The 24,098-nt window shown below is 37.1% G+C and overlaps 1 protein-coding gene across 2 annotated transcripts in view; it reads right to left on the reverse strand.

Moving 5' to 3' along the window:
* Window positions 1–429: 429 nt before the first annotated feature.
* The window catches only part of LOC115221509 (NUAK family SNF1-like kinase 1), a 74,702-nt gene continuing 51,033 nt past the window's right edge, over window positions 430–24,098 (reverse strand). Inside the window, exons 4-8 of one of the 2 annotated variants that reach the window (XM_029791708.2) lie at window positions 5,505–5,656; window positions 4,876–4,941; window positions 4,301–4,420; window positions 3,077–3,209; window positions 430–1,658 (exon numbers count right to left, since the gene is read on the reverse strand). In XM_029791708.2, coding sequence (XP_029647568.1) covers window positions 463–1,658; window positions 3,077–3,209; window positions 4,301–4,420; window positions 4,876–4,941; window positions 5,505–5,656 — 1,667 coding nt within the window. In that variant the 3' untranslated portion in view covers window positions 430–462. The remainder of the gene's footprint in view (window positions 1,659–3,076; window positions 3,210–4,300; window positions 4,421–4,875; window positions 4,942–5,504; window positions 5,657–24,098) is intronic. The other variant, XM_029791709.2, reaches the window with a different exon arrangement.

Here is a 24,098-nt window from a genome sequence, read left to right on the forward strand (position 1 = left end):
TGTAATCATTTACAATTAATTTAATAATTATTCATTACAGTAAGAACAATGGACTGAGAAAGCATTTTAAGTTTCAAATAGTTCATCACAAAAATTTGTGGTTTAGGCTGGATGGATGAGAAAAATGGATGGATTCAAAGATTTTAAACAAGTGAAGATAATCTTTGGATTATAGTTAGTATGTATGGCTCTTACAAGAACGATGGTCAGTTGATAGTCATGATATGGCAGAGCAGGCAAAGAATAAATGAGTGGAAGGTACATTGTTTGTTTGTTTGTTTTTAGACTAGAATAATGAAGGAATTTGTAAAAAGTATAAAAGAGGAAATGAGTAAGAGAAATGAGAAAGATAAAGATGTGGAAGATGAAAAGAGAAAAGAGATGAAGAGAAATTGTCATTTTGATGGTGGAAGGAAAAGACTTTTGTCAGTTTTTGTAATTTTTTTTTTTTAATATTTTGTTTTACATTTTCTGACAAATTTCCAAAGCTCTGTGACGAACCTGTGAGGAATCAAGGAGATCATATTCAAGGTTGAAGTAAGAAGATGGCTTCTGTTTAAATGTCATAACAACTGAAGATCCCCGGCAGAAATCTGCAATGTCTGAAGGCCTCTCCTCATCAAGTTCAGAAAGAGGTGTACCGTTTGGAGAATGACTTCCAGAAAGTTTTTGCAGCAAGTGATGTTGTTCTCCTTCACAACTATCGTAAGAAAAATCAAGTATGTCACCTGAAGAATTTGAACTAACACTGCCAATACTGAGCCTCTTCCGGGCATCACTGTTCATTGAAGTATAACCATTTTGGAGACAAAGTCCAGATTTTTTCAGAATGCCACGCCGTCGGACACAAGAATCAGTCCGAACAGAGTTGACCACTGTAGAGTAATTTTCAAGTGGATTTGATCCCGTGTTATAATCCACATGACTATAGGTACTTTCTTTTAGTGTTAAAAAGCTATCGGCATCACTATTGGCAGGAATGTCAGAGTTTGGTTCTGTTTTGTCAGACAACATAGAGCCCATAGTTGGGGGACTACTGCTACAGTTTAAACTGAGGCTGTTGGTGGGAGGGGAACTGTGTTTTGGCAAGCTTTTTTGGAATGATGAGCATGTATTATTAAATCCATTGCTGTTGGGATTACTGTTTTCCTTACATGAGCCTTCTATCACACTGTAGCTGGTTGTACTTTTATCTTCTCTCATACAGCTACCTGTTTGCTTTAGGATACTCCGGACAGGCTTTTGATCCAGATTAACACGTCGGTAAAATTCACTGGAAGCACCATTGCCACTGACAGAAACATTTTGTCGATGAGTATGTCTAGGAGAATGATATTTTATATCAGGGATAACTGTACTGTCCAATGTTGACAATTTGTCTCCATCATGCTGCTCTTGTCTTTGTCTTGACAAAGTTTTACTAGGAAAGCTCCCTCTTCTTCGCAGTTCATTTATATCAATTTCACCATCACTGTCAGAAGATAAGCTAGATCGGTCACGGATATGAATCGGAGCCTGTAACCAGGGTCCAGGATATGGTTCATTGTTAGGTGTGAAGTTGTATCCCATGTTGACCCACCAATGGTGGACGACTTTCTCCACATTGGCTCTCCTCTCAGGATTCACAGTGAGTAGATGTCGTATAAGGCCCGCAGCTTCTGAAAAGAAGAGAAAATGTAGTAAGAATGTAACAAAGACAAAAGCATTTATCAAATAATTCAATTTCATTATTTAAAGACTCAACATGTGCTCATAAAACTTCTGATCAAAATCATTCTGTTTTTAAGGCGTTTCCAGAATTTTGTTGAATGCTGTATACAGATCCTTTACATTGCATATCACTCTACTGATTTGACTATCAAATGTTGTGATAAACTGCTGGCTGTAAGGTGTCTCCTCACACTATTGCAGCCTTCAAATGATGCCATCCTGGGGGTGGGCAGGCAGGTAAGCTAACATTCCCCCCCGGAAAGCAATACCAGTCTGTCATAGGGTTACTCATTAACAATTGAGTGGACTGGAGCAATGTAAAATAAAGTGTTTAGCTCAAGAACAAAATGCACCATCCAATCTGGGAGCTGAAATCACAATCGTAAGATTGTGAAGGTAACAACCTTAACCACTAGACCATGCACCTGCTGTACATTCCATATACTGAACATCAAATTAATAAGTGTTAAGAAAGAAATTGTTGAAAAGACAACAAAATGCAAAACTCGTGTCAATAGTTGGAAAGTGGAAAATGACGTGGTTTGGTCACGTAACATGACTCCCTGACACCATACTTCTAGTCCAATGATGATATAGTTAACCCTTTAGCATTCAGATTACTCCGTCAAATGTAATGCATATTTATTCTTATTGTTTGAATTAATCAGGTATTATCTTGTAGCTCTAATTAATCATGTATTATCCTGTACCTTTAAGATTTCAATGATGTGATTGTATATTTTTAGAATGACATTGTGGGGACAGGTATGAGATGCTGGATCTAATCAGCTTGAACAGAAAACAATATTTGGGCCAGATATGACCAATTTGAATGCTAAAGAGTTAAAGGAAGCCAGGTGGTTGTTTGACCTGCAAGAAATAGAAGAGAATTTCCCACCTGCCATTTTACAATATAAGGAACACACTGGACAATATAGTCCACAATATATGAAAAGATGGGATGGTCACGACTGGAATGACTTTGTTCACAGGCCTGCTTTGAGATAACAACCTTGAATGAATGTGTTATAAGACCACAAGAAGAGGTGGTGGAGCAACATCAAAGAATGAATAGAAAATACGAGTTTGGCTGATGATCAAAAAAGATTGAAGTGAAGTGTACTGTTCACTTAATATCACATTTTGGTGAACAACATCACCATTAGCTGCAAGTCATGATTCACATTGAGCCAATCATTGATTCATAGCTCAAACTGGAACTATTCAAGAAGATTATTAACTGCATTGAATTCAACAGTCTAAGAGAGAACCGGCAAAGGTCATGGAAACAGCTCTTTCCTCCTGATCATGAATTACCAAACATTTCCAAAATATACTGTGATATTGTTTCTTTTAATTTACTTACCAGAAGACTTTGTAGGTTCGTAATAATCTCCAGTGGATATCTGCTTCCTTAGCACCTTGAAATCATTGCCATCAAATGGCATGGCGCCATAGACCAAAGTATACAAAAGCACCCCTAAACTCCAACAATCAACCTGTAAAGCAAAAAATGCAGAAATTGTTAGGAATTATCTTATTCTTCAAAAAGGTTTAGAATACAAGAAAAACAAATCTAAAAGAGCTGATCTGAGGTATCTCCATCTCTCCCTCCTACAACAGGGCCATCACCTCCATATTGCCACAGGTCAGTCAAATTAGCACAAGGGCATATTGCTATAGCAAACATTCAAAGGGTTTAGATAACAGAGGCACAGGCACATGCTATGAGTAGGTATAATTGCCACTGTAAGCAGTGAGAGCACAGTATAATCAATACAAGCATTTCTTTTACTTGTATGCTCGTTTCAAATTCTAGAGGTGGATGTACTCTATCAGACAGATCTATCCTCAGTGCAAACTAAATTTGTAAAAAGTTCTCCAAAGATCCAGTGGGACACACACAGTGTGTGTGTGTGTGTGTATATATATATATATATATATATATATCATCATTATTATTTACTGTCTGTTGTCCATGCTGGCATGGGTTCGAAGGTGTGATCAGAGCTGGCAAGCTGGGGGACTGCACCAGATTCCAGTCTAATTTGACATAGTTTCTATGGTTGGATGCTCCTCCTAATGCCAACCACTTTACAGAGTGTGCCAGATGCTTTTACGTGGCACTGCACAAGTGCCTTTATGTAATGCCTCACAGGTGCTTTTTAGATATATATATATATATATGTATCCTTTTTACCATAGGTACAAGGCCTGAAATTTTAGGAGAGGGGACCAGTTGATTACATCAACTCCAGTGCATAACTGGTACTTAATTTATCAACCCTGAAAGGATGACTGGCAAAGTTGACCCCAGCAGCATTTGAACTCAAAACATGAAAACAGACGAAATACTGATGAGCATTTCACACACCATGCTAACGATTCTGTGAGCTCGCCACCTTAATATATATATAAATACAGTGTACATTTAAACACATAAGAGGTATCCATCATAGGATTCCTTGCATGCTAGAGAGGACAGTTAAATTCCAAACCACTATTAGGGATAAAATCTCAATGATAAAATACATAAATGAAAAAGAAGATAAAAAAAAAATGCTCCAGGAATTCATAAATAAAATCTTACCTCAGGTCCCCGGTAGGGAATTCCATTGATGATCTCTGGGGAAGCATACAGTGGACTACCACAGAAAGTTGTGAGAGGAGAATTATTACTGAAGAAGTTGGACAGACCAAAATCAGCAACCTAGTCAGAAGGAAAATGAAACAAACAAATAATTAAATTAGTTAGTGATGAGAATAAATGCGATTCTTACAAGCTAAACAATTTTGGGGATGAAAACTCTCTCTCTCTATGCATGTGTATCCATGCATGTATGTATGTGCATATGCATATATATAACTTCCATCTCTGAAGAGCACAAGGTTATGTAATTGAGCCATTGCCAAACACTCCATTGAACTACTGATGCAAAACCGACTGAAAAGATCAGCCGTAATGGATACATACAATACTGTACACTTTGATTGATATTATACACATACACACACACACACACACACATATATATATATATTTAGAGAGAGAGAGAGAGAAGGAATAAAAGCAAGTAGATGGAGGGAGAGAAAAAATAGGATGGCATGAACAAGTAAAAAATCAATGTTACAATATGTTCCAACTTGTTTAGTAATAATGCTTACCTTAACATTTTCATCTCTGTCCAGAACAATATTCTCTAATTTCAGATCACGGTGGACAATACCATTCTAAAAGTGAAAAAAAAAAAAAAGATGTAATTTACATAGCTGCAAACACACACATTTGATTTTAAAAATAGGAGCATTAGAATTCAATACCACAAAGCAGAGAATATAGATATACTTTTACTTCTTTCAGTCATTTGATAGTGGCCATGCTGGAGCACCACCTCAAAGGGTTTTAGTGGAACAAACCAACACCAGTATTTATGTGTCTGTTCTGGCAGGGTTTTTATGGATGGATGCCCTTCCTAACCCCAACCACCCAGCAGAACAGAATAAAGCCGTACCCACTCAGCTGAGCATGGGTGGGAGGGAGATACTTTCCCTTTTCTTTCCTTGTCTTGCAAGTTACTTGGTGCTCTCACGAGTGCTGGTGGTGCAAAAAAAACCAAGCACCTGTACACACTGTAATGTGATTGGCATTGGAAAATGTATCCAGCTGTATGAAGCCATACCTTAAGGTGGGGTACCCCAGACTGAAACAAGTAAAAGATCAAAGGCAGTATGTATACTCAAACTTTAGCTAATTTCAGAATATATATGAATGCATGTTAACAACAAGCCCTTACCTGATGGCAATAATATATTGCTGAAGCTATTTGCCGAAACATTCGTCTGGCTTCTCTCTCAGGCAAAGGTTTCTTCTTATTGATATAGTCATAGAGTTCCCCTCCAGCAGCGTAATCCATCACCATAATTATCTTCTCTTTGTTCTCAAACACTGAAAAATATCAGAAGGAAAAAAACATCTCTTTAATGTCTTAAAGTATGCATGATGCTCGTAGGAGAGTAAGAGTCAAATTTATTATTTATGCCAATAAAGCTCACTTAATTCGTTGGTTGTTCTTTGCCATCGGTTCCTTAATGTGTACCTGTTAAGGGAAGTTCAACATAAGTCACTCAACCTGTAATAAATAGCAGCCAAATTTCCCTTAACCTTTAGCATTAAAACCAGCTATATTTGGCTTTAATATTCTACCTGTATTATATATAAACTGGCCAGATCAGGCCTCTAACACCTAAGCTTCGTGGAGCTTTTAGTTGTTTTCACTCAATAAACACACACAATGCCCGGTTTGGAAATTGAAACCACAATCCTCTGACCGCGAGTCTGCTGCCCTAACCACTGGGCCATTGCGCCTCCACATTGGTTTGTTATATTGTAGTAGATATTAAAGTTGAAGTCAAATTACAGAACAGTGTGGAAAGTAAATTTACTTTCAAAAGGCTGCCAAGCAAGGAAATCAAAACAAAAACGCATAGGAACCCCTGACAGAGAGGGCTCTCTACCCTGCTCCTGGTTCAATCAAGAGTTTAACTGAATTTATATATCGTTGATTCATTTTTAAGTGATTTTTTATCTTCAGAGACTCAAAACAAGTTTTTCTTGTCTCCGGTACAATATATATATAAAGAATATATTCCAATTGGGAGACATCAATCATCTTAACACAACAACCCAACAAATTAAATCCAATCATAAACTATCAGGCACACACACACACAATATATATATATATATATATATATATATATATATAGAGAGAGAGAGAGAGGGGGGGGGGGACATTTTTTTATGTGACAGACCAAGTGCAAAGTCATTAAGTAGGTTTTTGAAAGATTTCAACAAGATACTTGATATGTAAGAAATTACTGTAAGGAATAAAATAGAATTATGCTAAGGGAATAAAATAAGTAAAGAGGAAAAAGAACGACATTGCTCACAGCAGTTAAAGTATTTATAAAGGTCAGGGAGAGACATCTTTAATAATTATTAGAGAGAGAGAAAGAAGGAGAGCATTAAAAGTTTTGTAAGGTTTCGAGTGGGAAGCACAAGATACAATTATACAGCAAAAGAAGTACCTTGAAATTGCGAAGTTGGGGAGATGAAACACTGAAAGGGTCTCTCCCACCTTCTTTCTCTTTCCCATTCATCTCCTCTTCTCATTTTATGAGCATTCGTATGTGGGGGACAAGTTTTATATATACATATATATATATATATATATATATATATATATATCTACATTATACATATACTTGTGTGTGTCCATGTGCGTGTATATATATATATATATATATATTCACACACACACACATATATACACACATGTGAAGGCCAACTAGCATACATATTGCTTTCTCTATTTAGACCATATAACTGTGGCATGGCATTTATTGCTTAAGAACATGCATACATTTTAAAAATTTAAACATACGCCACCATGCTCTTACTGCTAAACTGGAAACAAAGAAATGAACACACATATTTATATCTATCTGGCTATACATGTGTGAGTGGTTTTGTGTATACATTATATATATGGTGGTGGTGACCCCCTTCGGTCAGACACTGACCATGGGTTTGCACCTAGAGAGTTACCCTCTGAGGCACAAGTCTGGGCAAGGTTGTTTTATGGAAGACCAGCAGTCGCCCATGCATACCGGCCTCCCCTCTCCACGTCACGGATGTTGTCCAAGGGAAAGGCAAGGGCCGATACAGCTTGGCACCTGTGACGTCGCAACTCATTTCTACAGCTGAGTGAACTGGAGCAACGTGAAATAAAGTGTCTTGCTCAAGAACACAACACGCAGCCCGGTCCAGGATTCGAGCTCACAACCTCACGATCGTAAGCTCGACGCTCTAACCACTGAGCCACGCACCTTCATATATATATATATATATATACATACACACATTAACAAGTAGAATGGAGTAAGCAATTGTTTTATTGCATTGTGCTACAATTGTTTCATCAATACTTTGTCAGAAGAATTATTGTAGGAATATTCTTATGTAATATATAAAATAATACATCGCATTAATATAATTTTATCAATCCTGGAAAATGTCAACTATTCAGCTATTATGTATGAACTGGTTTCCTTCATTCTCCTAGTTAATACTTATATAAACTCTATGGATAGTCATGATTGTTCAGCTGTATACTCTCTCTTGCTTGTTTCAGTAACCGCATTTAGTAGAGCAAATTGACCCGAGGACTTATTCTTTGTAAGCCTAGTACTTATTGTATCGGTCTCTTTTGCTGAACCGCTAAGTTATGGGGACGTAAACACACCAGCATCGGTTGTCAAGCGATCCTGGGGTGACAAACACAGACATATATATCTATATATATAATATATATATACATGTATACGACGGGCTTCTTTCAGTTTCCGTCAACCAAATCCACTCAAAGCTTTGGTCGGCCCGAGGCTATAGTAGAAGACACTTGCCCAAGGTGCCGTGCAGTGGGACTGAACCCAGAACATGTGGTTCGTAAGCAAACTACTTACCACACAGCCACTCCTGCGCCTATCTTCAGTAAAACAATCAATTTTCACTGTAAAACCGTATCTGATGACAGACACCCTTGGACTGGGCTTTTAAAGTAAACCCAAGTAAATTGATGCATGTGTACATGCTGCAAAGCTATGGTTCCAGGTTGCAAGAAGTGCAAACATCTAATTATTCCCACCTCAATAGCAGATTAGGCTAAAAACTGTGAATGTTTGTATGTATGTATCAGAGTCAAATATGTTAAAGCAACATATGTTAAACACACACACTCACACATGTATATATATATATATATATATAATATTTATACACCTATACATACAAAAATCTATAATAATACTGCACATGATATGCAGACACATTGGTATGCAAACATATTAGCTTTGTTGACTGACATTTCAAAATTACATTCACATGGCTGAAGGTGTGCTCCAGCATGGCCCGAACATGATGACCTAAAGCAATCTAAAGAACACTCTCTCCTCTCTCTCACTCACTCACTCACTCACTCATTCACACACATAAAGATGTTTTAACAATACTACAAAAACACAGATATGAACCCGTTTGACAAGCTTTGTATCTTATCGTACTTGAGTTTATTGTTTTGAATTGGTCCAGAAAGTATTTGCAAAGAAAAAGTTAATTTAGTGTATGTTCTATTTTGTCTACTTTGTAACAGTAACAATGTGGGTTTTTTTTGAGAATCTATAAGGTTTTTCTCAGAAAAACGATGTAACCTGACATGATTATCTTTCAAGTAACACCTACTATAATATATCTTAGATAAATGTATTGCGAGATATTTTTTTTTTCTTTTTATCTATTCAGCAATCATCGCCTCCTTAACATTATATCATATCCTTGTTATATAGTGTGCCACCATACCCATTATATCTTCTCATTGTATCACTACACACAGAGACACAGAAACGGACACTTGCACCTCACACCCTCTCTGTCTGTTTGTCTCAATCTGTCTATCTATCTTTACTTTTTTTTTACTTGTTTCAGTCTAATATTACACTCTGAACTGAGCCTCTGTTGGTTTATATAAGCGTCCACAGTAAAGAATGTCCAACAATTCATGCCTTCTTGCCCTTGGACCTTACTAGTAATATGAAATACATGTATACCTATTTCTTTACTACCCACAAGGGGCTAAACACAGAGAGGACAAACAAGGGCAGACAAACGGATTAAGTCGATTATATCGACCCCAGTGGGTAACTGGTATTTATTTAATCGACCCCCGAAAGGATGAAAGGCAAAGTCGACCTTGGCGGAATTTGAACTCAGAACGTAAAGGGCAGACAAACGGATTAAGTCGATTATATCGACCCCAGTGGGTAACTGGTACTTATTTAATCGAACCCGAAAGGATGAAAGGCAAAGTCGACCTTGGCGGAATTTGAACTCAGAATGTAAAACAGACGGAATACCTATTTCTTTACTACCCACAAGAGGCTAAACACAGAGAGGATAAACAAGGGCAGACAAACGGATTAAGTCGATTATATCGACCCCAGTGGGTAACTGGTATTTATTTAATCGACCCCAAAAGGATGAAAGGCAAAGTAGACCTTGGCGGAATTTGAACTCAGAACGTAACGGCAGACCGAGTTCAAACAACTGGTTATTGGTACCATTATGGCTAAGCAGAATCATTACATACACACACCACACACACACACATATATATATATACATAAGCTTGTATTGTGGGGCCCTCCATTGATCAGCCTGCCGAATGGGGATTATAATAATTTTGAGCACCTTGGTGCCAAGCAGCAAAGATGCTATCAGGAAACCTCTGGGCTCTTTCAGGCCACACTGTAGCCCTGTCTCTCTCTCTCTCTCTCTCTCTCACTGTGTATCTCCATGTTCAGTCATCCATGGCAGCTACCACAACAAGCTGGGTGCAGCTGTAAACACACTAATCATGCAGAAAATATTTTCTTTTATGCCTGAACAAAAAAAACGGAAACCCACCACACTAGTTTACATACAGTACATAAGCTAAACCACCCCTGTCTGGGCACCAAATCTTTCCTCTCATTTTACATTACAGATCACATGCTATCTCTCATCCACAATAGACATGCCATACCTTCAGGGAAACTCAATACATATGAAACTAACTAAATGAATAAAAAAAGAATTAAAACAAAATCAGTTATATTGAGAATGCACAGTCTATGGCCACTGTTTGTTGCTATTAATAGTCCTATATACATGCTTAGCTGCCCAGACGCAACACCCCAGAATAACATAACACTGTAAAAAAGAAATTCCACCTATTTGATTAAAAACACATACATACACACCAGAGTAACTATGAAGAGATCTTTCGACATGGTTGTTCAACTTGCTAAAAATTGTAGCCAAATACAGTTACAATTATAATTTCAATGTACTGATAACAAAGATTCAGGTTTTCTCTAACAAATATATCTAATATCAATGACATTCCAGCTGTGACCACACCATACAATTTTTTTAGGCACAGTACATCAAGGACTAGATTGACAATTTGGCAGAGAATTATTTAGCAACACTCATCATCATCATCAAGGCAGAAGATAGGTGGAACCATTAGAACAATGAACAAAATGCTTCGCAGCATTTAGTTACAGCTTTTTACATTCTGAGTTTAAGTTTAATTAAAGAAATATTGATAGGCGTAAGAGTGGCTGTGTGGCAAGTAGCATGCTTACCAATCACATGGTCCCAGGTTCAGTCCCACTGCGTGGCACCTTGGGCAAGTGTCTTCTACTATAGCCTCAGGTCGACCAAAGCCTTGTGAGTGGATTTATTAGACAGAAACTGAAAGAAGCCCGTCGTATATATGTATATATATATATATATATATATATGTATGTATGTTTGTGATGTCTGCGTTTGTCCTCCCAGCATTGCTTGACAACCGACGCTGGTGTGTTTACATCCCCGTAACTTAGCAGTTCGGCAAAAGAGACCGATAAAATAAGTACTAGGCTTACAAAGAATAAGTCCTGGGGTTGATTTACTCGACTAAAGGCGGTGCTCCAGCATGGCCACGGTCAAATGACTGAAACAAGTAAGAGAGAAAGAGATTGGTCCTTTCAGGTTCAATAACAAAGTTCTGGCTGAGTACTGGGGCTGATTTATTAACTAACTCCGCCTTTCAAATTGCAGACCAAAATTAGAATATATTTCCATGAACTATGGCGGCGAGCTGGCAGAAACGTTAGCGCGCCGGATGAAATGCTTAGCGGTATTTCGTCTGTCGTTACGTTCTGAGTTCAAATTCCGCCGGGGTCGACTTTGCCTTTCATCCTCTCGGGGTCGATAAAGTACCAGTTTCGCACTGGGTCGATATAATCGACTTAATCCCTTTGTCTGTCCTTGTTTTTCCCCTCTATGTTTAGCCCCTTGTGGGCAATAAAGAAATATATATTTCCATGAACTCCTTCATAAAACATGAAATGTATTTTGTCCCACCACAGGGCACAAAACCCATCTATCAATGCTGGAGTTACTTTATGCATGCTTGCATGTAAGAGTTTGAACATGCGGAATTATTAATTGAAAAATATTCTGAATCTAATTACAAGGAAGGTATAAACAAAAATGCGTAAGGAAGCGAGGGGTGGGGGTGGGGGAATGAATTGCTGCACCAATAGCGATATTGGCGTCAACATCAACAAAGAAATATAACAAAAAAACACATTCCAAAATGAAATGCAACACACACAATCTTAAATGGGAAAAAGGAAAAAGATAAAAATGATCTAAATGAAATGATTTTAAATTGAATTAAAAGATGTTTTCTATACAAAACTTGCACCATAGAATATGGCAGGGTGTTCACAATAGTGACAATGGTAGATGATGACGATGGTACAACAGATAACACACACACACACACCATACAACACACATGAGAGAATGTAATTTACTAAAAGCTGCAGTTTAAATGCTATTCATATAGAATGGAAAAATAAGCTTAATTGCATACAAGTACACGCACAAACCTGAAGTTTAAAGTTTCATTTTGAAAATATGTCATTTTCAAAGTTTTCACAGACAGACAGCAAATACATGTACATACATTGGATGGGTGCAGATGTGGCCATGTGGTAAGAAGTTTGCTTCTCAACCTCATGATTCCAAGTTCAGTCCCACTGCATGGCAGGTAGGACAAGTGTCTTCTACTACAAACTCAAGCTGACCAAAGCCTTCAGAAACTGAAAGAAGCCAGTCATATACATATATATATATGTGTGTGTGTGTGTGTGTGTGTGTTTGTCTCCCATCACTGCTTGAGAACTGGTGTTGGTTTGTTTATGCCCCTCTAATTTAGCAGTTTGGCAAAAGAGACAAAATAAGTACCAGGTTCAAAAAGAGAAAAAGTACTGGGGTCAATTCATTTGACTAAAAATTCTTCAAGGCAGTGCCCCAGCATGGCCACAGCCTAATGACTGAAACAAAAGATAGAAGATACCATATATGCATGCACACACACACACACACAAATCCACTAGCCTCAACAAAAACATTGGAACCTTAGGTATATATGAAACCAACACAAAGAAAAATATAGAGAATAAGGAGTGGCTGTGTGGTAAGTAGCTTGCTTACCAACCACATGGTTCCGGGTTCAGTCCCACTGCATGGCACCCTGGGCAAGTGCCTTCTACTATAGCCTCAGGACAACCAAAGCCTTGTGAGTGGATTTGGTAGGCGAAAACTATAAGAAGCCCGTCGTATATATGTATATATGTGTATATATATATATATATATAGTAAAGAAAAATAAGTTGGCTAGCAGCAAGCTGTTTCGCCTCATACCGAAGGAATTAGAAATGGCAGTCAAAGACCGTTTTTTCCATTTCTATAAGTGGAGATTCCAAAAACGAAGGCCCTTGCGGCTCACATACACAAAACCGGAGTGGCAAATATACGAATTCAGTCACTTACCGTTAATAGCGAACACGGTGTTTCTGGATCACAAACAGGGGAGTTTGAATTCCGTCATCAGCGCTATATTCGTTAGCTTTATCAAATGCCACCAGCCCTCACTTCTGACCCAGCGACATCAGATAGTGGGGGGAAGTGCGCAGATGTTAAAACCAAGTAACGACTGGGAACGTATATATATATATATAATAATAAGAGTAAATAATTTCTATAATGGTTTTTAAAGAAGACCACAATTATTTACTGGTAGAGTATGTGTGTGTATATGTTTGTGTGTCTTTGTCCTGCAACATCACTTGACAACTGATGGTGGTGTGTTTACATTCTGGTAACCTAGCAGTTCAGCAAAAGAGACTGATAGAATAATACTAGGCTTACAAAGAATAAGTCCTGGGGTCGATTTGCTCGACTAAAGGTGGTGCTCTAGTATGGCTGCAGTCAAATGACAAACAAGTAAAAGAGTAAAGAGTCTAAAGGCTGTACTCCAGTAAAGCCTAGTCTGGTCTATGATAGTTAAAGAGTACTAAAAACAACATCAACAAAAAAAAAATACATACACACTCTTTTAAATCCCAAACAAAATGCCATGTTTATTAAAGCTAAAACATTCAAGCCTTAACAGAAAATATGTAAAAGTTTTTATGGTTACACGAAAGTACAAAATTGTACCTGGACACACAGACACACACATATTTCAACATAAATATCAATTCAATAACAAATACTCCACACTATAATCACCTCTTTTCCCTTCCACCCAAACATTAGTTTCAACACAAAAGCGTGCTCAGTAATGCATAGAATTTAATGTGAACTCAACCATCAACCCAACCCAACCCACCAACACTACTACCACCACCACCACCACCACCACCATCATCATACACATGAACACACAGACAGTATCAATACTGAATCGTGTGGAATTGTCAACAGTTGCAATTTAAACCCACCACCACCGTCTCTTTGCACCTATAAACACACTGAAACTGTCAAACGCAGGTTGAACAACTTTAATATGGGAGTTATGCGCAATATGCAGCAATAGTTATGATTTTACTCCCACTATCACTACCACCAAACACATACTATTCCAGAATGAAATAACACAAGTATAATTGAAATGTCACATTTGCCAACACACACACACAATGGGCTTCTTTCAGTTTCCCTTTATTGAATCTACTAACACGGTTTTGGTCAGCCCAGGACTAAAGTAGAACATTCTTGCCCAAGGTGCCATGCAGTAGGACTGAACCCAAAACCATATGGTTGGGAAGCAAGCTTCTTAACCACAAACCAAGGCCTGCACCTACTAGCATGTAATTAAAAAGTAAGCTTTGCTATCACACGTTTTTTGGTTCAATCTCACTGCATAGCACTTTGGGCAAACCTCTTGTAACAGAAACCTTTGCTCAAATATGTCTTGTGAATGAAGCAGGGTAACTTGAAGCACCAAGCAAGCCTGGCAGAGGCCCTATATAGACATTTTAATCACCAACTAGTGTAATACCACCAGCTGGCCCTTAAGTGCCCTGAGTAGCACTTGCAAAAGTTTGAGTAAAATCTCTGACCTGAGGCTAACCCACAAGTTATGGTTTCTTCTCTCACCTCACAGTAGTCTTGGGAATGATATGGTTTGGGAAGTGAGGAAGCTTTAAAAGAAAGGTTATGGGAACTGCCCTTCCTCTGCTGTGTATGCCATGAAATACAAACAAAAATTGTCCATGAAACATACCAATGGAATGTCATAAGTATGTAACAGATATCCGAAAACACGGAAATACCAATATACAATGGAAAAACTGCAGAAACCAAGACATTCAAACACAAACACAGATGGACAGACATTAAACATTCACAGGAAATCATAGACAAAACATATTCCTCTCTCAGATTCACATACTTATTACAGCAGTCCTTCAGTTTTTCTAAGCCCTGTCAAAGTACTTGGAAGGTTGGATCTGCAACCAGGACTTTCGCGATACCCTTAAAGCCAAAAACTTTTCAGCACCCCTCATTATATTATATATATTATATACATTATATACATTTTTATTATTTTTGTAATTTACATAATCTTTACATTTTATTGTTATTTTAATTTTAACTTTTCTATTATATGTAATTTTCTAGATGGTGTAATTTAATTATTCATTTTGAATTGATAAAAGGTGCTTTTTTTTCTAATATTTTATATATATATTATATTGTGTGTAATTTGATTTAGTATTTCTAAATCAAATTCTTTTTCCTTGTAAGTTTGGATTTTATTTCCTTAAATAATAATTAATATACATATATATAATATATATATATATATATATATATATATATATCACTCATGTATGTATACTTACAAATATCCCTTCCCCATATAGTTTCTTATTCAAACTACACAAACACATTTACACATACTCATACACATGTATACACAGTTACATACACAAAAGTACCCAGAAAGAAAAGAAAAACAATTTCATATAGAAGCACATACCCACACACACTGAGACAATTTCTTACTTAAACTACACAAATTTGTATATACATACATACCTATGCATACATGTATACATAAATAAACCCACACATATTTTTTTATACACATACCCCCACACATAAATGATTTCCTATTTGAACTACAACAATAAAAATAGAAAACAAACAAACAACAGACGCTAAGACAAGACCTCTCCCCAACTTCCCCCTCAAAAACAAAAATAAACAAAACAACAGAACATATCCTCTTAGTAACAACTTATTAATGGTGGTGGTCGTGGAGGCGATGGTGTTATTGAAAACGTTGCTGCAACAAGTCAATGTTGAGTCATTCTACTTTTGTTTAAAACATTAAAATAAATAAACAAGTAATAGAATTATATAAAAAGAAAAAGAAAAAAAAACACCAATAGTCAGCCAGAAATACTTGGTTTCCTGGTTTTTTTCCAGATTATCAAGAAGGTAGAAAATTAATTAAAAATATGGAGCGCGGAGGTGGTGGTGGTGTTAGTGTTTTCCTGGTTTTTATTTATTTTTCTCAATTCTTTTGCTATATTGCAAAACATTTAAAAAAAAGTTGGGAAATGCAAAAAAAGACAGAATGTTCCATGTAGGGAGAAGGTGGGTGTGGGGGGGGGGGCGGTTTACCTAAACAATATAGAGAAGAATCCAAATAAGGCAAAAAAAAAAGAAGAAAAATAAAGAACCCCCAAATGCTGCTTAGTATTTGTTCCAACTCTCTGCCAACTTCAAATTTCAACAACGTCGACTTTTCCTTTCATTCTAGTGGGTATGGGGTTCAATAAGAAAGTAACCACTGCAGAGTGGTGGATTGCAGGGTGGGAAGAATGAGGAGGACTGGGTGAGATGCCCCGTGGTATCAGTTTCCAGCACTTTGCATTCTGAGAGAAATGGTTGTGATAGCATTGGTGCCAAATGACATCAGTCCAAGACAGCAGCCTTTCACTTGGATAAATACCAATGGAATTGGCACTCCATCAGTTACAATGAGGACTGTTCCAGTTGATCTGATCATCAGAACAGCCTCCATATGAAATTAACATGCAAGTGGCTGAGTATTCCACAGAATGTAACAAGGCTGACCCTTTGAAATACAGGTACTACTCATTTTTGCCAGCTCATTGGACTGGAGCAAAGTGAAATAAAGTGTCTTGCCCAAGGACAAAATGCACCACTGAGTATTGACCTTACAAACTATAAGCCAAACACCCAAACCACTAAGCCATGTGACTTCAAAAAATATTAATGAAGTGGAAAGGGAAGACCCACATGCATGTACAACTTAACCCTTTTGTTACAGTATTTATTTTGAGATGCTTTGTGCTTCTTTCAATCATTTTAAATATAACAAAGAATTTAGTAAAATAACTTAGCTGTCATTAAGTTAGTGTTAGGAACATAAATTGTGACTAAAGTTTGGTGGAAGATTTTAATTCAGAACTTTTGAAAACAAGACATTTGTACTACAGGGCCAGAGCCGGTTTCAGCCGGGTTGGTAACAAAAGGGTTAAGGGGAAACCCACAAGCATATACAACTAATTAGTCAACTTCAAAAAAGTCTTGCCTAGGCAAGATGCATGGTGAAAACTGACCAATAGAAACCCTAAATAGAGAATCCAACTGTTGAGTAAAGAAATGAATATGTAACTTCTACCCATCATCATTGTATTTTAATGTCCATCTCCCATGGTGGCATGGGTCAGATGGATATTTAACCATTAAAAGCCATTTCAATGGATTAGTGCCAGAAATCTCATTTCATAACAGTAAGTTGTTGGTCAGACCTGAGTAAGCAAGAGTAGTCAATACTATTAACTCTGGTATTAGACTGGTACTTTATTTTATTGACCATAGAAGGATGAAAGGCAAAGTTGGCTTTGAATAGCTTTGAACCCGGAATGTAAAGACCCAAAACGAAAACCTCAAAGCATTTTTCCAGCCTTTATTTAGACTCTTTACATTTGGAAATCAAACTGAGTGAAGGTCATCTTTGCCTTTCATCTCACAGTAGGTGGGGGCATGACAAACTAAAGTACTTGTCTAGTATTGATATCGATGGCATCAACTAACTCTTCTCTAAATAGTTGGCCTTGTTTCTAAATTGAAAACAAGAGCACTCAGAGAGTGCAAACCTCCACCAAGGCAACACCAATGTCCTCTCAACAATTAGCCAGAGATGATTTTTTAAATGAGAATATCTGAAATAAACTTGACTGCTCTCATAAATGAGAATACTAAAAATGGACCTGACTGCTCTCAAAAATTAAGTAAAAAAAAAAATAGGAAAAATAATTCAGAACCCTTGTCCAGTACCGGATCAATCCCAAAACCTAATCAGTTCATGCCAGTCATGAGGCCAAGCATCCCTTAAAGTTTCCGAATCCATCCTGTGGTTCTTGAGATATCTTGTCCATGGACAAACAAACAAACACAACTAAAAACAATACTTCCACCTTCGCTAAGGCAGAGGTGTCAAGGACGAAACTTTTACATGGTAATTCAGTATTTGAACCCAACCCAGATCAGTAAAGCGAGACACCAAACAACTCACACAATAGAGATGTCAATACTCTTAGCCATGTGAAAATCTTCCTCTTGAAGATATCATTAATTTTGGAATGCCTAAAATGCCAGCAGCATCAAGAACGTTATAATTTGTAGATATTTAAAAGGAGCTACACAAAAATTGTTATATTCCCACTGAATTATTCAAGAGATAAAAGACAATCTGAAGAGTAATTATTTCTTGAAAAATCAATAAGTTAACACCTTTTGTATTCTTGAATGTTGGAATCAATCATAATGGTTACTATTTATTAGAGCGAATAATGATGATAATAATAATGATGATAATAATAATAATAATGATGATGATAATAATAAAGGTGTTGTGAGAAATTGATTATTAAGACTAAGAGAAGTAATTTTATCAAAGTTGCATTGCCTCAAGCAAGGAAAAGGAAAATTGAAAGTAATTTAAAAGAAAAAAATTGAGAAATCAGGAGACAAGAAAAATAAAGAAATGTGAAGATTGTATTTGTGTGTGTGTGTGTGTGTGTGTGTGTGTGTGTGTGAGGGGAGAGAGAGAAAGAGGGAAATAGGCAGATATAAATAGAAGAAAAAAAAGACAAATTTAAGTTCCAATTTCAAAAATGTATTTCAAAAGAATGAATTTAAAAGTGGATAGAGAATAACTAAATGAATGGTAGGAGGGTGGAGGTGGTGGTGGTGGTGGTGATGGTTAAAAAGGAGGGGTGCTATTCTTTTATATATTCTCATCTCTTTTCAGGGTTGTGGAGAAATACAAAGAACTGAAACTGTAATTAAGGGCCATGAAGCATTAAATATGATTCATTATTTAGCAAAAGGTAAGAAAGAAAAGGGACCCTACCCTCACCTGGAAACTAAAATCAATCATAACCAATGCTATTTGTCCCACCCAATTCTACAGTAAACCCTTCCCATACTGCATTAATTTAATTACAGAATACACCAGCTTCTTAGATGGAAATAAATACAAACTTTTGGAGAAAACAGTTTTTACTCTTTTACTTGTTTCAGTTATTTGACTGTGGCCATGCTGGAGCACCGCCTTTAGTCGAGCAAATCAACCCCAGGACTTATTCTTTGTAAGCCTAGTACTTGTTCTATCGGTCTCTTTTGCCATGCCGCTAAGTTACAGGGGACGTAAACACACCAGCATCAGTTGTCAAGCGATGTTGGGAGGGACAAACACAGACACACGTGCATATATATATACATGACAGGTTTCTTTCAGTTTCCATCTATCAAATCCACTCACAAGGCTTGGTTGTCCCAAGGCTATAGTAGAAGACACTTGCCCAAGGTGCCACGCAGTGGGTCTGAACCTGGAAGCATGATGATTTTTTCTTTATATTTTGTATTATTTTATTCTTTTGCTTGTTACAGTCATTTGACTATGGCCATCCTGGAGCACTGCCTTTAAGTTTTTTTTTTAGTTGAAGAAATTGACCCCAGGACTTATTCTTTGTAAGCCCAGTACTTATTCTACTGAACAGTAGAGAAAGATTGGTATTTACCCTTATAAGACAGAAAGAAGTAGCCAGTAGGTGGCTACAGGAGTTGAATCTGTACCCCTCAGATTCTGGCTAATAGCTCTAACCATTAAGCTAAATGGCCCCTGACAACAATTACCATCAAATTTAATGCTAAATTATAGCTTTCGAATGAGACATCTTATAAACAAACTTGGGAAGCACTGAGTGTGGTTGGTATATATATATATATATATATATATATATATATGTATATATAAATGCATAATGTGTGAGGGGCTTCGACACAATCTGTCAACTACATTCCACTTACAAAGTATTGGTGAGCACAAGGGAATAATGTTAGAAGACACTTGCCCAATGAGCTGTACATTGGTTTTGAACCTAGGACAATAAGATAATGAAAAGGACAACTTAACCACACAGCTGTGCCTGCTCTCAATGTCTCTGTTCTTCAAAGCCTGGTGGTTCTTTCAATGTAATTCAAAGTTTATTTTTCCCCAAGCACATACAAAAAATAATCATACGTAAGAGACAAGGTCATGTTGCTTCTAATATCATGTTTGAATTGAAATTTTTACAATTGTTTGCAAACAAAAGAATATAGAAAGAACCACATATTTCAGAGTTGACTATTACAAAAATAGCAGGTCAGAGGGACGCCTCACCGCATGCCATAAGTGTAAAAAAAAAGGAAGTTATATCCAATATTGGTTTCTTATATTGGAATACGGCATGTAAAAGGTGGTGGATTGGTAGAATCATTAATGTTGAACGGAATTCCTGGCAGTATGTGTTCTAAACTCTGTGTTCTGAGATCAAATACTGCCAATGTCAATTTTGCCTTTTTATCCATTTTTATGCTGTTCAGTATTGGGCTGGCCTCTCACATTTACCAAGCAATGTTATTCGTTTCTACTCTAGACACAAGGCCCAAAATTTTGGGGGAGGGGAGGGGCTGTCGATTAGATCAACCCCCAGTATGCAACTGGTATTCAATTTATCGACCCTGAAAGGATGAAAGGCAAAGTTGACCTCAGAGGAATTTGAACTCAGAACACAAAGACAGATGAAATACAGCCAAGCATTTCGCCCAGTGTGCTAATGTTTCTGCCAGCTTGCCGCCTTGAAATGTCGATTTGCTCGACTAAAGGCGGTGCTCCAGCATGGTCACAGTCATGGGTTGGGTGGCTTGAAAAGAACTGGCATAGCCAGGGGCCACACCAGTTTCCATAGTCTGTTTTGGTTTGGCTTCTACATCCGGATGCCTTTCTTACTGTCAATCACTCCAGAATGTACTGGGTGCTTTTTATATGGCACCAGCACCAGAGCTTATTACAATGACACCAGCACCCACACTAATCCTTTTTTTTTTTTTGTGACACCTTGTTTTTAGGATCTCAATTCTTTTGTGGCGGGCAGGCAGGTCTTCTTGTGTGTGTTGAGTGGGGTTTTCTTGCTGAATACTAAAGGGTTAGCTCAATCAAAGTATGTGTTTAGTTTTTAATTTACTGATTCCTTTGGAATGAAAGGAAGAAGAAACAGCTTAGTAGAAATGCTGAAGAGAATTTGACCATTTAGTCTGGTACACACAGATTTCTGCTATTCCATCCCTTCTTTCATTATATTGATACTAACACACAAAGGATAGGGAGATGAAAATAGCTAGAATCAAAGCTATATAGGGACCCTGGGGCTTTCAAATGCCACTGTTAAATGTTCCATTATTACAATGTTGGTGTTAGTCATTCACCAAATTTTGACTACCGCCACCTGCTACCCACCCCAAACTCAGAATGTTCTCACCTTTCCTTTTCTCCCACCCCATACGCATCATGTAAACTTTATATTTACCCCCACGCCCTTACCAGAGGTGGGGGTATGGGGGTAAATATAAATGTTTTCATCCCTGGTAAGGGTGAATAGCCTCTCACTCCCCACTATACAGGTGAATATACAAGTAGTGAATGCCACCAAAACTATATCGGGACTGATACATATTTGTTTCTCATACGCACATTCCACACACACAGATAGACACACAGACAGACAGAGATTGGTATCAATGTCACCATTGTAGATTATCACAGACACACACAAAAAACCTAAACAAATTATTATGTTGGAACATGACAAATATGAACAACTAAGAGAATCAACAAGAAATATTTTTATTTTGAAAAAAAAAGAAAGAAAGAAAGGAAAAGGAAATACTCGTCATTTTTGTGTGTCCCCCCCCCCCCGACACACAACCGCCCCAAAAAATTTCACACTAATAATAAACATGGAAAGAAATAAAAGTATTACATTTGTTACATTTTTGCGTTGTAAAGATTCCCACCTGAGACCGTATAAACATAAGGCAAGAAAAAAAAAAAGAAAAGGAAAAAGAAAAGAGGAAAAGGAAAAATTTTAAATTATAGGTGCAAACATGGCTCTATAGTTAAGAAGCTTGCTTTGCAACCATGTGATTTGGGTTCAGTCCTATCACATGGCACCTTAGACAAGTGTCTTCTATTAAAGCATTGGGCTGACTAATTTAGCCTTATGAGTATATTTGGTAGATGGAAATTGTGTAAAAAGATGTTGTGTGTGTGTGTGTGTGTGTGTGTGTATATGCATGCCTATGTCCCCCACCACTGCTTGACAGCTGGTGTTGGTTTGTTTACATCCACTTTATGGAGTATACTGGGCGACTTTTATGTGGCACCAGCAGCAGTGAGCTCACAATAACACTATACTTGTTCCACGTCCTCACGTTGTTGTGTTTTCATGTTTGGATTAACTTTATATATATATATATATATATATATATACACACACATTTATACACATACATGCATACATGACAGGCTTCCACACAGTTTTCTGTCTCTCAAATTTACTCACAATGCATTGGTTAGCCTGGGGTTAAAGTAGAAAACACTTGTGCAAGGTGCTGACAGAGGGATTGAACCTGAAACTACTATGCGATTGCAAAGCAAAGCTTCTTAACCACTTAACCACATAGCCATGCTCACACCTCTGAAGAGAGAGAGAGAAAAAAAAAAGAGATTGGATGTCTTTTGCTGAAACACCTTTGATTACAGGTATGCTTGATCAGGGCTGTCCAGTGTTAACAACAAAACCAATAACGGTTTATACTACATGTATAAAGTGCCAGTTTCCACCTGTCATTTGTGTTTCTTTTTCCTTCTCTTTTTTATATGTAATCCACACTTATGTCTAAAGTATACATATTATACAAATGTGATTATTTTCATGTTGATTTTTGTATATCATTCTTGTCAAAGTTATATGGAAAAGTTTGAGAAGCATCACCCCTGCTCACCTTGTCCCCAAATTATTTTATATCTCTAAGGACCTCCACTGCTCTGAAACCCATGTTTGTTGCTCTTAGAGTATTGGAGAGAGAGAGAGAGAGAGAGAGAGAGAGAGAGGATAGAAAAGATAGCGAAAAGGATAAAAAGGCTAGTGAGAGGAGAGAGAGAGAAGGGAAGGAAAAAAAAGCAAATTTCAGAAAAGAGAAAAAGGGTAAAAAGAAAAAAAAAGAGAAGGAGAGAAAAAGCAAAAGAGAAAAAGGAGAGAGAGAGAGGAAAAGAGAAAAAGTGAAAGAAATAAACAAAGCAAAAGTAGAAAGCACAAGTCAAAAGCAAAAATAAAAAAAAGGAAAAAACAAACTAAAGAAGGAATCAAGAGATTGGAACAAAGGAGAGAAAGAAAGAGTGAAAGAAAGAAACAGAGGAGTAGAGAGGAAAAGAGAGAGGGACAGAGAGCAAAAGAAAAAGAGAGAGAAACATCTGCCAAATTATGTCAAAATGACCAGGATTTTTGTTCAACCTTCAGTGCTTTTTTTTCTTGTCTTTTTTTTTCTATTTTTTTTTGTGTAATTTATTTCTTCTTTTACGCAATTAATCACTAAGCTAAGTTTCAATTAAACTTGTAGTTTTACAAGATTTTAAGTAGATCTTACTGTTGTTGTTGTTGCTACTGTAAACTGAAGTTATGTAAGAGTAGAATATATAATTGGACATGTTCTCAAGCACTTATGGGAAATGTGAGGCCACTTTGAGTGTCTGTCTGTCTGTCTGTCTATCTATAATACCTACACATATATGTATGGCCATGCATGTTATGTTTGGACACAAAAAGTGAGCAAACAGGGGAAAAAAGAGAATAATACAAGATACTAAGTCTTATTATATTTATTGAGGTGGAAATCTTCCCCAAACCTCAATTTTGATCACTCTCTCTACCTTCTTATATTTACGTATCTGCCTGCATTTTTAAAACCTTTTTTCTTCTTTAAGGTCGCAGCCTTCGGGCTGAAACATTTTTAA

The sequence above is a fragment of the Octopus sinensis genome, linkage group LG18 (genome assembly GCF_006345805.1).
Source record: "Octopus sinensis linkage group LG18, ASM634580v1, whole genome shotgun sequence".
Lineage (NCBI taxonomy): Eukaryota > Metazoa > Mollusca > Cephalopoda > Octopoda > Octopodidae > Octopus > Octopus sinensis.